At 35.1% G+C, this 17,141-nt stretch overlaps 1 protein-coding gene across 2 annotated transcripts in view; it reads left to right on the plus strand.

Moving 5' to 3' along the window:
• Positions 1–17,141, plus strand: part of Slit2 (slit guidance ligand 2) — a 338,183-nt gene that overhangs the window by 220,330 nt on the left and 100,712 nt on the right. For both annotated transcript variants that reach the window (XM_051165157.1, XM_051165158.1), the window contains exon 9: positions 652–790. In XM_051165157.1, the coding sequence (XP_051021114.1) occupies positions 652–790 (139 nt within the window). The remainder of the gene's footprint in view (positions 1–651; positions 791–17,141) is intronic.

The following is a 17,141-nucleotide window of genomic DNA, read 5'->3' on the forward strand; positions in this document are numbered from 1 at the left end:
GCAGGGGAATTACACATGTGCAGGTGACTGCAAGAGTTTCTATCAGATGAAGCCCTGAAAAGAATCATTTGGATGTACAATTACATAATGATGTGCTACAAATTACTATAATAACTTCAAAGAAAGCAGCAATTTTTAATCTATCCAGACACCAAATTTGTATTATATAGTTTTATCCTGCATTTGCTGGCACAGGACACCTTAATTTGACCAACAGTTATGTCAGCCATGATTGAAGTCCTGTGTATTTTTTTTTTCAGATCCAAAGTAAATTATGCTACATGGGTTTAATTAAAAAACAAGCTCCACTTAATTTTATTGGAAATAATATACATTCTTCTGAAATAGCTGCTTTTTGGGAACACATATTACTTTTTAGAATTCTGGTCTTGAATCTCCACTTAGTTTTACTAATCTTTTTCAAATTCTAAAACAGTTACAACTTTTATGGCAGTTTATTAAATCTCAGTATGTAAATGTATGCTTACCAAAATATATTCTAGAAATATTAGGAATGCCTATTTAATGACCAAGTGTGAGATACCTTGATCTGTGTCTCCTGTGCTTTAATTGAGCACAATCTGCATGTCGCTCTATTGTGAAATTCAAGAGAAAACTCTAACTGACGTTGTGGTGTTTTTTCTCCTGTAGGTCACCAGTCATTCATGGCCCCTTCCTGCAGTGTTCTGCACTGCCCTGCTGCTTGTACTTGCAGCAACAATATTGTAGACTGCCGAGGGAAAGCTCTCACTGAGATCCCTACAAATCTGCCTGAGACCATCACCGAAATGTATGTGCCCTCAACTTCCTCATTCTCCTTCCACCTCAATACTAACCTAACCCATGATTTTCTTTTAGGAAATTTGGTTTTATCAAAGAAACCTCTGATTAGTTGCCTAGACAAATGATCTTTTCAAGAGACTATTGGCCTTTACTCTGTTCCAATATATACTTTGTTGAAGTGAAAGTGTTGATTTTGATTTATTACAAGAAGAGTTAAAAAGAATACATTGTGGGACAGTCATCTTTAAAGAAGTCATTTAGGCTGTTTTGGAGACAATGTGTGCATCATCCTAACTTTTAGTGCTGTGGATTTTCTGATGTTGCTTTTTCCGTCTAAGTCGTGGAGTAAAAAGAGGTGGCCAAAAGTAGTAAATAAACCAAAACTAGCAGATGTGCTAGCTTTTAACAACTCAGGCTTAAATTGATGTGTCATGATTCTGCTTAAATGGGTAGAACATGTAAATTATAGAATGTACTAGACTGTAGCAAGAGTCAAGTCTATTACTTAGTTGGAAAACATGTTAAGGTGTGTGACACAGTTACTACCTCCATTAAAAGTTAAATGCTCTAGACTATTGTATAGCTTTTTTTTTTCATGGTACTGAGGATTGAATGTTTATGTCCTTGTGAAATCCAAGTCATGTAGATAAAAGAGACTCATTTAGGATGCAGTTCAGAACTTCAGCATCCTAGGAAGTATTAAGTAAATCTATAACCAAGTTTGCATTAATGGAAAAGGTATCAAACTGCCTGGACCATCATGTTACTGTTTTTATAAATATTTTAAAATACGCATTTACATTATTACACATATACACAATGAACTACCTACAGCAAGAAGAACTGTGACACAATCAGAAATTCTATAAATGTTACATTCTTAGTGTTTTGGTATTTGTTTTTTTTGTTTTGCTTTGTTTTGATTTTTGCTTTTTCGAGACAGGGTCTCTCTGTGTTAGCCTTGCCTGTCCTGGACTTGCTTTGTAGACCAGGCCGACCTCAAACTCACAGAGATCCGCATGCCTCAGCCTCCTGAGTGCTGGGATTAAAACTGTGTGCCACCACGCCTGGCTTTGTTTTGGCTATTTGTATTTATCAGTCTTGAAGAAAACATATTTCTTATCTTGGTGCATCTAAAATTCTGAATGTAAATCAATATCTATTATATCTCATCATTATCAATTTAAAATATCTCTCTAGACCTAAAAACAGCTTGACCCTTAACAACTAAGATTCATTGTAAAACTAAACTATCTGGTCTTCAACCCCATCAGAGACTTGAGATGGAATAAACTTGATTACCTGAGTATACCATGAGTGAAGGTTAGTAGATTTCCAAATGAGAAGATAACAGAGACAGTTTGCTGCCTGAATAGTCACTCAAAACCCTTTATAACATTGGAGCATCATCTTCAGCCTTCTGGCCCAATATATCTTACAGACATATTTGTGAGGTAGGAACTATTGAAGACTTGCTTACCCTGTCTTGTCAGAGTTTGGCCATTGACTCTGCCTGCATCCAAACTTGCCCTTTTTTAGGCAGAATTCTGTCTATGGTAGATATGAAGACATTTTGCCCAGTGGCTTGTTTACTATATTGGAATTCATCTTCCCAAGGAGGCTCTTTGATGCTCGTGATCCTCTTTGAGGTAGGCTGGGTGTTGCCAAGAGTTAATCTGTCTCATTGTCAGTGAATCTTTAAAATTAAAAAAAAATTTTTAATGCCATATTCTGTATGTCTCTGAGGTTTTTGAAGACCTTATCTATTTTACCTAAGATGGATATTCTTGTGATAAAAATAGACTAGTAATTGATATAACCTCGATTTTTTCAACTAATAATTAACTTCTATAATTTACTTATACTAAATGGCCTGCAATAGCACTTTCAGAGTATTGGAAGTAAACCTTGTATTATAATTGATTTATATGGGTACAAAACCTCATATTAGGATATATATATATATATATATATATATATATATATATATATATATATATATATATATATATTGTGTGTGTGTGTGTATGTGCGTGAAGAATAATCTTACATTTGAATTCTATACCACTGCATCTAAAATTAAAACTTATTTTACATCTATATACAAAATTCTATACCAGTGAATTAAAAATTACCTTGTGAGTGACAATTAAGGCATTAGGTTGAGGAGTAGATTAATCTACTTCATGTTACTGTTTTATAAGACAATTCTAAATTGTAACACCATTATCAGCTTTTGATTTTTTGTTTAAATAGGAACAACTTTCCATAAAAGCAAAAAAAATCTATTGTTTTCATAAACTGTCTTTTTTCAACGTATTTGTTTAACTTCTGTAAGAAATTAACTGCTTTAATTTCCTTTATAAGAGAATAATCTCAGTTCACAGGTATAATATGTGCTCAGTAATAAGATTTGAGGATTGGGCTAAGAGACATGATCTTCTGCAGAGACTGCAGAATCCATTGAGATTTGACACAAGCAGCAAAACAATCTATAATGCATGAACATAATAGTATCTTCATCAAATGTTTAGTTAGTGGAATACTATCTTACCCATAGAAGCCATTTCCAAGTCTTTTGTTTGTTTGTTTGTGGTTTTTTATTTTGATTGCTTGTTGTATTTTTTGTTTTGCTTTGTTTTTTAGGTGACTCTTAAAAGAATAATGAGATGAGGTTAGGAAGTGCCAGGGCAGTTTGTATAAGAAAGAAACATCAAGGGCAAATGACATAGGTGACAGTAAGTGGGCGGCTCTAGAGGTTGTAGTGTTGGACTTGATACAATTTTCATCCCGAGGCGTTACAAAGATACTGTTCACCCAGGCACAGTGGTGAATTCTTGTAATCCCAGTATTCATAGAGCCAAGTGGATCTTTGTGAGTTCCAGACTAGCTTGATTTACAAAGAGACTCCAGGATATCCAAGGCTACTCAGAGAAACCCTGTCTGGAAAAAAAAAGTTTAAAAAAATGTGTTCTATGAAAGCTCCATCTATCCTAGAAGCCATACATTATTGAAATCCTTTGAGCTTAGTTAGAACATAGCAGATAGTCTGAAAATGCTGAAAAGAAAGCCTCAATAATAATTTAATCTCTTCCATAATTTCTTACTACAGAAACACAAAAAGAAATGTAATTCAGAGACAGTGACATGCAGTCAGTAATCCTTACTCTTTACAAGGCTATATCACTGTGTCTTGTTTTTATTGACATATATTCATATATAGCATTGAGTTTCATAAAGACAATTTCTTTCAAATATATATGATTCTATTCAAGTTAGTTCAATTTTCTTCCATACTCCACTTGTATTTTCTTACAGTTAGCCTCTCCTTCCTTCCCCCAGACTCTCTTATGCTTCATATAATATGTGTGTATTATATATGTATGTGTGTGTTTGTATATGTGTGTATGTTTGTATGTGTGTTCATATATGGTTTATGTTTTAATAAGGAATTTTAGGGCCCACAAATGGGAGAAAATATAAAACTGGAAATTACTGTTTGACTGTTTCTGGCTTATTGTTTTGATAGGTTGATTCCCAGTTATATTCATTTTCCAGAAATCTATGTTATGTCTTCCTCCTTTAGAGATAAGTAAAATGCATCATGTTTATATCCAAATCACATTTTCTTTATCCATTAATTTGCTGACAGACATCTCGATTGATTCCATAACTTAGCTCTTGAGACTAGTTCTTTAATAAATAGATCTGGATATACAAGCATCTCTGTGATATATTGGCTTCATGGTTGTTCATGGTGTTCTTGAACTGAAGAACAGCATATTGACCTATACATACACAAATTATATATTAAGCATACAAAGAAAATTTCAATTTTCCATAGATATTCTTTACATTTTCCCTAATGACTAATGACTTAGTATAGTGTTTAATAGCTGTGGATTAAGGAGGTAAGTATCCATTGTTATAAGGCATAAACACATACAGCTGAAAGCATTACTGAGGGCAGAGAGGGGAGGCCAAGATAAAGTGAGTAGATAAGTAAAGTTGCTATATTTCAGTTAGCATCCACATTTTTCTGGAAATTGAGGAATGTTGTCTAAACATGCAATCTAAAGTACAAAAGTAGCGTCTGAGGTAGAACAGGTATGGAGGTGGTGATGGACAAGGGTTATCTGAGTTAATAGAACATCGTGAACCTTGACAATAAAAATGGGCAGATTATATAGGAATGGTGTTCGAATGACATGTCATAACATAGAGAACAAAAAGCAAAGAACATTGAAACATGGGTCAATACCACTTCATAGATGGTTGCAATAATATAAAAGTCTCAAAGTATTTTCATCTGACTGTTAATAGTATCAGTGTACAATACAACTCAGACTTTCTTTGAAATGCATCTGGGCACAGGTGTTTTAAATTAAATCTTCCAAAAGAACTAGTCTTAGGACTGTACTCCATTGGGCCTTCAATGGCAGAGGATCCCCAGGTCATTGGAGATGTTAGAAGAGCAGGAAATATTGTGTAACTGTGAGAAGGGTAGTGGAAACAGATGGGAGTCAATAGGTAGGTCAAATAGTCGGGATTAGTGTGGTGAGAATTTAGTAGAAAATGTAGCAGAAATGATGCCAATTTCATGCATAGGCTATGGCACTGTTATTGTATTCCTGCAAATAAGAAGTGACAATAGCAAAATAATTTCTACAATAACATAATTCATATTATAATTAATTTAAGTGATAAAAGAACTTATTTGAGTCAAAAATTTTGATGTAACTGACCAAACAAAACTCTATGTTGAAAGGAAAATTCATGAAGTAATCAATGGGAAGGCAGGAGGAGGCAAGAGAGACTGATATCAGAAAGGTAGAGTAGTGAGAGGAAGAAGCAGCCTCCAGGCCATGGTGTCTTCTCAGGCAAGCATTGCTGCCTGTACACCAGCTGACGTCCAAACGCAGTTCAGGCTTTTAGCCATCCACATGAAAGGATCCAGTGTCGTCAGTGGTGATTACAAAAGCTACTTGGTGTTAAGAATAGAAGAAGTTAAAGAAGGTATATTTCACTCAGGAAGAAAGCAGTCAGATATGCTCATAACAAAGAGGGACAAATGGATGTCCTAGAAGAGGAAGCTAGAGGCAAAAATATATAAAAACAGTACAATGATGTGGGGCTCTCTGTAATCCTTTTCATTTTTCATTTTAGCACTTTGCCTCTATCTTGCATGGTCTATAGACTTTACGAAAATGGTGGTGTTTAGTAGCATGGAAGTTATACTAAATAATACATTCCATTGGGTTTGAAGATGTGGTTTCGCATGCTGTGGTACAATAATTTAAATTTATAAGTAGGTATAAAGGCATTTGTGACGCTCTAGGTGAATTTTATTTCTCTGATTATTGTATCATACTTCAGTGAGAACAAAACCCTTCCAGAAGTGCAACATACTACCTTACTGACTCACTGATTTTTATCTTTTGAAAGTGGAGACTATCAGTAAGACTGTTAAAATGTGGAGATGGTGCTAAGTAAAACATTGTTTTTAATTTTTTAGTAATTTCTAAAAATTAAAAAACTCATCATTCAAATATTTTAAATCAAGCTTTATGTGAGCTCCTTTTGCAGTATATTTCAGATTGACCATATTCAATAATATTTACATTTCTTAGCCTGTGATACATCTTTATTATAATTGTAATAAAGGGAAGGTATCTATACTCTTGAAGAGTGACAAACCTGCCTGTAATCCAGGTTACTAAGTGTTCTCTTTGTTCTGCTTTGATTTTGCAAACACACATTCATGCATTGAACATTGATTTGTGACAACATACAAGATATTCTTTTTAAACCAACATTATAAATCATTTGGAGTAGAAAAAATACAAATGGATTAACATCTATTTAAACTCTTCAGTGCTGAATGTTTGCACACACAATATAATTTGATATATGGGTTGTGAATATGTTTTGACTATACCTACCGATCATGTTTTAATTTATATGTTTACTTTTTTATTAAAACCAGCTCTTTGGGAGTTTTGAGCTTCAAACAACATGTTTTGATCATATTATTTCCCTCCTACCACCAACTCTTCTCAGATCCGTCCACCACCTTCCATCCACCAACTTTGTGTCTTTTATTTTTTAAGTCCTTCAAGAACAATTTGTACTCTACAAATATTCTTGGATGTGCAATATTTTTCTGGACCCTAGTCAACTCATCAAGGGGCATTCTCTTAGAGGAAGTAGTCTTTCCCTCTCTCAGAGGCTAAGAGTTTCCACTCACTCTGGCACTAAGACTAACACTTAACAAATGGGACCTTATGGAATGAAAATGGTTTTGTACAGTAAAGAACTCCATCCTTCAAGTAAAGAGGAAGACTATAGAATGGGAAAAATTATTCGCCAGGTGTTTCTATTTCTTTGTATAAAACCTTCCTCTGATAAAGTGTGAGTTTTAAGAAGGCAGTACAAATTCTATTCAGACCTGCAAAGAGTAGCCAGTAACAAATACTTTGGCACACTAAAGCATTTGATAAGTAGTCAATAAATAGCTATAGGAAGTGAATTTATATACAATTCAGAAATTAATCAAGCACTTATTGCTGACTTATCTATGAGAGAGCTGTTTTTACCAAGATTAATAAATAAAACTACAAAGTAGTCAGTCGTTTATTATTTGGCATGATTGCTTATATGCATAAAATCCATAAAAAGTTAAGTAAATAAATTTACTTTAGTAAAAAGGTAATATCATAGGTGAAAATAGACTAGACAGCTAAAAGAATTCATCAGTGAAATTTCCTTTTTACATATACTGCTTTGAAGTCCTATTTAAGTGGACAGCTCCTTTCCCAGCATCCTTTGATGACAAATCCAACATATTGTAATTACTCTCCTTGATAGATGGATGAATCCACCACCTTAAAGATGATGCATGGACACCTTTCTTTGAAGTCATATTTCTTCTCTAATGCAGGGCATAGACATTTAATCCCTCATACTGTCCATTTAATTTTGTGAGATTGAAAAACATGGAAAGAAAAAACTGAGACAAGTTTAGGAATCTTACTAGAAAAATTTAACCCTGAAACAACTCAGATGGATTTAATTTCAAACTTACTTAAATGCAATGCTCACGACCACTCTTTATAAAGCTCTGAGAGAGGGATGGGCACTGCTTAGGCTTGTTAAGAAATTGTAAAAAAGAAAACTGGACAGCCGGGAAGAGAAATTGACAGCTATTGAGATAAAATGACAACAGCAGTGGAATAAACTTCCTGATAAAGAAGCCATAGAAAGCAGGAGGGAGGAGATTCTTAGACATATGAATGTACAGAAATAAAGCCTCTTTGTGTTAGTTTGTGTCCTTATCCCCTGATAATGTCATCTTTTCTGTTCAATTCTGCTTGTTTTATACTATATTTTATTTTAGATAAGGCTCACTTTCTCTCGTTCAGGATTCCTCAAACTTTTACTTCTCTTGCCTCCTCCTTCCATGTAACTGGGATTTAAAAAAAAAATTGAAAATAGACACTTGTCTCATATAATACATCCAGACCAGTTTCCCTTCCCTCCACTCATCCTAGTTCCTCACAACCTCTGCACTCCCCAAGATCTAATTCCTCTCCATTTCCTTTTCAGAAAAGAGTAGCCCTCTAAAAGACTACAGCCAAACAGGACAAAATGAGATACACTAAGACAAGGCAAAAGCCCTCATATCAAGGCTGGGCAAGACAACCCAAGAAGAGAAAAAGAGTCTCAAGATCAGGCAGAAGAGTCAGAGACATACCACTCACATTGTTAGGAGTCCTACAAAAAGCACTAAGTAACAGCCATAACATATATGCCGAGGACCTGGATGCAAACCATGTACTCTCCCCGACCCCACTTTAGTTTCTGTGAGCCCTGCTTAATTGATTTAGTGGGCCTTGTTCAATGACTTTTTGTTTTGTTTTTTGCAGTTGTCTCTGGCTTTACCCTAGGTCTCTGAGGTGTCCAATCTCTGGTTTCTAGCCATCCAAGCAATGTCAGGTATGGGCTCCCTTTTATGAAGTGGGCCTCAAGTTTTAAATCAGACATTGGTTGGTCACTCCCACAAGTTCTGTGCCACCTTTGTCCCAACACACTTTGCAGGCAGGACAGATTGTAGGCTGAAGTTTTTGTGGCTGGGTTGGTGTCTCAGTTTGTCTTTCTGTAGCCTGGAGAGCATCTTCTCATCCCCAAAAGACTAGAAAGTAGGGGTGGAGACTCCAAGCCCATATCAGGTCTACTTGTCTAGGTTCAATGAGCTGAGTTGAAATTGTCGTCAGCAATGTGGCCCTGCCATCAGTTTTTAGAGGGTGACTTTCTGTCTGCTTAGCATCAGTTTGGTTTGTTTAGAAATCTCCAGGGGAGGTTGAGCTAACAGCTCAACTGAATATAACCCCAGCCCCACCACTGGAAGCCTTGTCTGGCTACCAAAAATGGTGAGGTCAGACTCAGTATACTTCATTACTAGGAGTCCTCACTAGGATAACCCTTGTAGATTCCAGAAACTTTCCACTAGGTTTCCATACTACCCCTAAAGGCTCCATAATCGCAGCTGTCTCTACTTGAACTCTCTCTGTCCTTCCGTCCCCCCATCCCTGTCTGATCCCCCTTGCTCTGCTCCCACTCAAACCACCCAAAGAATCTATTCTATTTCCTATTTCCCAAGGAGATTCATGCCCCCTCAACATAGCCCTCATCTCTACCTAACCTCTCTGAGTCTATGGATTGTAGCTTTTTATCATTTGCTTACCAGCTAATATCCATACCATATTTGTTTTCCTGGTCTGGGTTACCTCACTCAGGCTGATTTCTTCCTAGTTCCATCCATTTGTCTTCAAATTTCTTGATGTCATTTTTCTGAACAGCTGAGGAATATTCCATCATGTACCACACTTTCTTTATCTGTTCTTCAGTTGAGGGACATCTATGTTGCTTCCAGTTTCTGTGTATTATTAATAAAGTACAAGGAACATAGTTGTGCAAGTGTCCTTGTGGTAGCATAGAGGGACCAAGAATGGTACAGCTGGGTCTTGAGGTAGATCGATCTCCTATTTTCTGACAAAGCCACATATTGATGTCCATAGTTGCTGTACAATTTTGTACTCCCACCGGCAATGGAGGAGTGTTCCCCTTATTCCACATTCTCACAAACATGAACTGCCATTGTGTTATAGATCCTAGCCATTGTGATAGGCATACACCATTGTCTCTGGCTTTGCCTCTCTGTTACATATTGTTATATCACCTGAACATCATGTGTACTAGCACCAAACAGTTTAGTTTGTTACGATTGGTGGCAAGCCTGATGCCGTCTCTTTCTGTCCTACCATTCCTGTCTCAATAATTGACCTTGCGAGGATAGGAAGAAGGATCGTATTAGAGCCATCAACCGCATCTGGGGATCAGGGTTGGAGCACACAAGTGGAAAGCTACCAAGGCACAATATTTTTTTATAACAAAAGGACTAACAATATAGATCACTGAAGGGAGGCTTATATTGGAGAAAAACTCAATGCGAGAAGTATAATGAAATCAGGAGTAAAAGAAAACCTGTTGGTGGTGTGGAGTCTTCTCAGTACTGGGCAACTTTGAACTCTACGGTTACAAACTTTACTTTCTTCTTGTGTGCTGGAGCATCTTCTGGGTACATTCCAAGGAGTGGAATAGCTGGGTCTTGAGGAAGCCCTATTCCCATTTTTCTGAGATAGCACCAGATAGATTTCCAAAGTCGCTGTACTAGTTTGCATTCCCCACCAGCAAAGAAAGTCACAGTCTCAGGAGAGTTTATACAGGACGCTGTCCCTGGAAAAAAGAGTCATTAATACCAAATTTATTCACGGTGTATCACAGCTAAGAAGTGATTTCTCAGATTACATTTTGTGGTATTATACTTTTCAATGCAGTGTGAAAAGTTACAGTAGAATAAAAGTTCAATTCTCTTCAGTTCTGTTAGGAATTTTGGTTCACATCTAGTGTTTTCAATCCACTATACAGATACTCTATACACTGTAGAAGGTGCGTGAGAAAGGGGGTTGTAATGAGTTCGATTTTTTCAGGCTGAGACAGGTCTTGGGTGTGACTTCAGTGTTTCCAGTGATGGACCACAGGCAATCTGGGATTAAAATAGTTTTATGGGACATATAAAGGAATTGCAATTTGAGGTCAGTATGCTGTTCTCCTTAGCCCAGAGAAACAGAGGCTCTTGAGAAGACTTTCTAAATGATGGAGACGGTATACACTAGTTCGAACATTACTTCAATTCATTTTCTTTCTTCCAGATTGTTCACACACATGAAGGAATGAAAGCAGATATAATTTTAGGAATTGGATACTGTTCATAATCTGTATTTATATGCTAAGACTCTAAAATTTTTTTATTTCTCCATTTCTGTCCACTTTCACACTATCATATGGTTTGTCCTTTTTGCATGCTGTTTCTGTTATTGCATTGTTCAATATTTTTATTTTTTAATTGCATTTAATAGTACTCATTCAGTATTGGATGAAGTCACTTTAAAAATCTTTTAAATTTTTACATGAAGAATTATATAATTAAGATTTGTTTAACTTGTATTTAGTCCAGTCTGCATTGAATGATTTTTAAAAATTACTAGTTGATCATCATAGTTGATACCTATAATCTTAACAATTGGCAGGCTGTGGCAGGAAGAGTGCCATGAGTCTGAGGACAGCGTCAACTACAGTAAGTTAAAGGCAAGATTCAGTTAGAATGAGATCCTGTCTCAAAGAAACAAAAGAAATCAATAGAAATATTCAGCAAATCCAGGAAAAACTTTTACTATGCACTTAGGAATATTTCAATTGCTTAACTATCACCTTTGTAATTATTTAATTTTATTCTAATATGACACTTTAAAATAAGTATTAATGCTAAACAAAATATGCACTATTAAGTTCCTCACAGAATATATAGAATGATTCATATTTATGTTTTAGATACTATTGAGAAAATAGTTAATGAAGACAAATGATTGCAACTTTTAATATAGTTTGTCAAGAAGTAAATATATAGCATACGATTTCACTTATTATTAATTTTAAAAAAGATTTGCTTTCCTTTATGTGCATTTCTGAGCATATGCCATTTGTGCACAGGCAACCATGGAGGCCTACTAAGTCCACATGGAGTTATAGGTGGGTGTGGACTGCCTGAAGTGGGTATCAGGAACCAAATTCTAGTCAGTGAAATAATAACTTCAAAGAGAAATTATTCTCACTATGGAGTTATTTTCCTGTTCTTGAAGAAAATATTATAGAATTGACTATTGAGGTTACTTTAGTTTATAATATTAAGAAACCATCCTAGGTAACTAGAGACTCAGTAGGATTTTTGAATATGCTTATGATTTTATATCTATACACAATATTAATTAGCCTATAACATGGTTTTGCTCTGGATTATATATTATTATAATTTGTGTTCTTTTGGCAAGCTAATATAGAAGCAACATGTTTGCCTACTATATGCATATTATAATACATTGCTTTAAATAAAATTCTTATCTAAGTGTTAATACAATGGTGGAGATAATGTTAAAAGATTCCGAGATAAGATGTATTAAACATCAAGATTCTGTCACATTTCTTTATAAGTGAAAAGGATTATACTAAAATTTAAGACAATCAGAAGAAACATAAGAGAAATAGGAACAGACGGGGTTGTGATAATAAAACAAGCAAACAAATAAAAAAAAAACCACAGGAATTTAACAGTTCCCTTTTAAAAGCCCCAAAAGTCTGTGAGAAGAACTGTAAAAGAAGAAAGGTGTGCATAAAATAGTATCTTCTCGTGTACTTGGTCAATGTGAAGTGCTTGGCATCGGACACCAAGGTGGGATGGACACGCTGACTGCCTTCAGGCAGATTATATGCAGGAAACTGAAGCTTTGCATAGAGTCATTGAAAGCCTCATGAGAATCATAAATTCCATCTTCAGAACACGGGGAACAAGCACTTGGGGGAGAATCAACTCCTGTTCGGATGTCAGGATGTGCTTTTCTGTGGAGAATGCTGGAATTTTTTATACAGAGGAAAAATCATGTAACAATCCCAGGAAGGCGAGAGAGCTCTTGGCTTTGCAGGAAACTGAAAGCTTGCAGCAGTTGCCAAAAGGTATAAGAGAAGCTAAATCTTGGGGAATAGCATGGTCATACTAGTGCTGCGCTGGAAAATTGTTTAGGCAAGAAAGTACAGATTTGTTTCTAATAAAAAGCATCCTAATGTACAAGGAAGGAATAAAGGAGCTGAAAGACACCTCTGTAATAGACTGCTTCAATGACAAAGGCAAGCTAGGGTTCAGGTACTGATAGGAAGCTGTTAAATGGGGTCACTTTAGTGCTAATGTGATTGATTCCTTTAACTTGTTAACATTACAAAAAAAATGAAACATGGAAACCAAAGATCTAAAATATGTAGGATCTGACATAAAAATGAGCATATCTGGGACCAAAAGTATTACTCATTCTCAGATGCAGCAAAGCTGCTGCTTTAAAAGCAACTACATCATAGATTTGTAGTTAATCAGTTGCAGGATAAATGGTAAGATTTTGACAGTCCACATGCTAATAGTGATCACAGTATGACTGAACTTTGTAATAGCCAAACGATAATTGAAGAAGATTTTATTACATTGGTAGAGGATAATGGAAATCATAATCTGCTCTTTAAGTAACACTGTGGAGTAACTGATGAGTAAAACCATTTAAAGTTATTCATAAATGTAAATAATTAACCAATGTGAGACATAATGCAAGGCTTGATTCATGGTAATTATCCAAAAGACTCCAGTTATTATTTCATAACAAAACAATACACTTTTTTCTTACTTCTATTGATAAGAATTAGTAGGTTGATAGATGGAAGATCGATAAGTAAACAGAAGATGATAGATAGATAGATAATAGATACATATAGAGATACACATTTAGATGTAGATAAAACTTAATTGTATTGATTCTGTGAAATTCACTTTTTCTCTGTAAATATGATGTAGTCCATTCTCCTCTCTATTCTATGCCACCTGACTGTATAGTGAATCTAATTTTGCATTTGGATATGTGTCTACATGAATAAATGCAAGCAACTTTCATTCAGGAGATATGCTCATATAGGCACAGATACACATATTTTTGTCTTGTTGAGCAAGACATAATTTCTATAATATGGAAACTGCAGTTGAGTGCACATCTTGGGGACTTGCATACTAAAATGACATCATAAAAAAATAAAATGAGATTAAGAAAATGGATGGCTCTAAAGAACATCTCAAGACAGAAATGATTGATAATCAATTAATATGAGCACAGTCATAGAGTAAGCATGTAAGCTATATGCAAAGTACAAGCTTTGAGAGAACATTAACATTGTTCTAATTTTATGTTATATTATGTATTATAATATTTACAATATTTTAATCTAAAACATACTTGGTTGATTTTAATAGGAATACATGAAGGCATTCAGTAATGTGAACCCACTGCTAAATTTTGTTTCTTTTTTGAGACAGTGTTTTGCTTGTAAAAAGTAATTTTTTGTGTGTGTGCATTGTTATATGGGTGTCAGATTCCTAGGAACTGGAGTTGTGAGCTGCCATGTGGACACTAGGAATTGAACCCAGGACCTTTGGAAGAGCAAGACAGTGCTCTTAACCACTGAGCCATCTCTTCAGCTTCATTGCTAAGAATTACAACATACTTTCCAGAAATAAAAAATGCTGACTTTAAGATGTAATCATGTAATGGAGGAGAAACTCCTCGGTGTAAAGAAAACCCAGTTTCTGCCCTTCAGATACTGGTGTTGACTGTGTCGAGACCACTTTGACTACACCGAGCAAGTTAACTTTCAGATAGCAGGTTTTCAGATAGAGTCACCCCGCCTTCCCTCCCTTTGCCCACTAAATCCATGTTCCATCTCTGGCAGCTGTTTTTGCCATTTATGTTAAAAGCAGATGGAGAAAATGCAAAAACATGTCAGTTTTATCACCGTGTGTAATCAGCATCTGGGCTGTACATTATAGGCAGTGTCTATCCAAATTCATCTCACTTAGTATCATAAAAATCTCTTGTCCTTTCTAAAGTAAAACAAAAGCTAAACATTACTAAGTAGATTACAACCAGCTTTTTAAATCTTGATGTGATATGTGTGTGTGTTTATTATAGTTACAAAATTATCTGAAAACTGTATTGCTAATTGACTTCTAAGCTTTATCTAGCACCATATATTAATTTTCCACTTGAGATCCTGTCAAGTGACAGATTTATTGTTTTAACTAATGTGTGTTGATGACTAGGACATTTGCAAACATTCATGTGTTTACATCATATTTTTATTCTTCTACCTTTGTATATGAAAATACACTATATTTTCTTTATTTATACTGTACTTTTTACCAAGGTGCTGTTGTGATTTCTTTTTCATCTTTTTTTCCCCCCAAAATTGACGCTAAAACACAAAAGGAAGATGGGTTCTGTAAGGACCCTAAGGATGATGATGATGCAAGCACAGCTACACTCAATCGTTGTGTGCTTTGTAAAATTCGTGTGTGTAAAATTTACAAATCTACCCCATCATAATCATTGCAGAATATTTTATGCCACAGAGCAGCAGGTCACGAAGTGACTCAGCTGGGCCTACACACAGGTCCCATGGTCTGTGGCCTCCAGTTTCACAGCACAGTTTTGTTTCTGCGGTCTTTGAAGGAGCCTGAAGGTCCTGTGATCAATTGCTGTTTGGAAGCACAGAAGGGCTGAGATTTATGGCACAGAGTAGAAAGAGAAAAATGCAGGGCTAGGTCAAGTGAGGGAAGAAAGGCCCTATTGGCTAACTCTTCTTGTGAGGATTTGTGACTTGGCTCACTCAGTACAGTTAGATATATCACCTCACTGAGAAGATAACTAAAATACCCTAGCTTTAGGGAAGTGGTAATAGTTATACCTTTGATTACATATATTATATAGAAAGATATAATATAGTATAAAACATATAACAAATATTACATATGACTACGTGTATATTTGTGCATAATATAATTGTAAAATATGGATTCAGTCAACATCAATCCTGTGGGTTAAATTGGTCCTGGCAGGTTTGCACGAAATAAATCATCCTTACCATATTAGGGCATAGAATCTCTCCCTTATTCGCTTTGTTAAATCTGTTTTTATTTTCTAAAAGAGATGTAGTATATTCTCTCAAGGAATGACATTTGGAAGACTATTAATTATAGTATATTTTATCCTAATCATGCAAATAAGTCTTATCCATTACACTATCTGTTTCTATAATCTTGAAATGGTTTTAATTAGATTCTTCATGGTACAATGGACACAAATGTTCACTCTCTGAGATTCAGCAGAGTCTATGCTAATACAATAAGCAGAGAGCTGAAGCTAAAAGAGCCGAGAGATGTAAATACAGCGTGCCATTTCCTTAACCTGGAAGCACTGATATTTTTTTTCTTAGATTTATAGTATGGTCAAATGCTTTTCCCTCATTCATATTAGAGGGACACTAGTAGAGATGAATGTTGTTTAGTTTGTCAAGTGTATTCCAAATTTTCTGTTATGTTTAAAAAAAAATGACTACACGAAGCTAAGAGTTTAATGGAAGTGCTTAGTAGTTCATGGTTTGTCCATTGAATAAGGATGAAGCAAAATGAAATATTCTAGAGTTTACTTGGTGTCTGTCAGTAATAGTATGTCTTCCCACAGAAGCATCACTGTTTTTGATTAGGGAATACTTCATGCTTATCCTTAGTGGACTGCTGACACAGTGTGATAAAAACAATTAAATGCTAAGTGTAGATACAGTAGAACCTTTTTGTTTTCTTTTTTTTTCTTTACATATAAACTTATACATATTGTATTTTTAGAAATATATATATTTTTTGTTTTGTTTTGTTTTATTAATTTATTCTTGTTACATCTCAATGTTTATCCCATCCCTTGTATCCTCCCATTCCTCCCCCCCCCATTTTCCCATTATTCCCCTCCCCTATGACTGTTCCAAAGTAACACTAAAAACTTGACTAGCCAGGGAATTGGAGAGAACAGAATTGTTTTGTAAAATAGATTCTTATAAATCAGTAAGTAATAGAAAGTCGTCTGTTATGTCTTGTTATGGTATTACAGTAGAGCTTGCAGAGGAATATTACTATTTATTTTAATCAATATCTATGTATCTATCATATGTATCTTATCTATCTATCATAAATATACATATAGGCATGAAAATCTGTTATTCCATACGAACATGTGTGGTTCAAAAGTTGTCCAAAATAACTTTGAAAGATGGAAGGAAGTAAAATAGATTCTTGAAATAGTCCTAGTTTGAAGGCTTGAGCTTGG

Source organism: Acomys russatus, chromosome 22 (genome assembly GCF_903995435.1).
Source record: "Acomys russatus chromosome 22, mAcoRus1.1, whole genome shotgun sequence".
Classification (NCBI taxonomy): domain Eukaryota; kingdom Metazoa; phylum Chordata; class Mammalia; order Rodentia; family Muridae; genus Acomys; species Acomys russatus.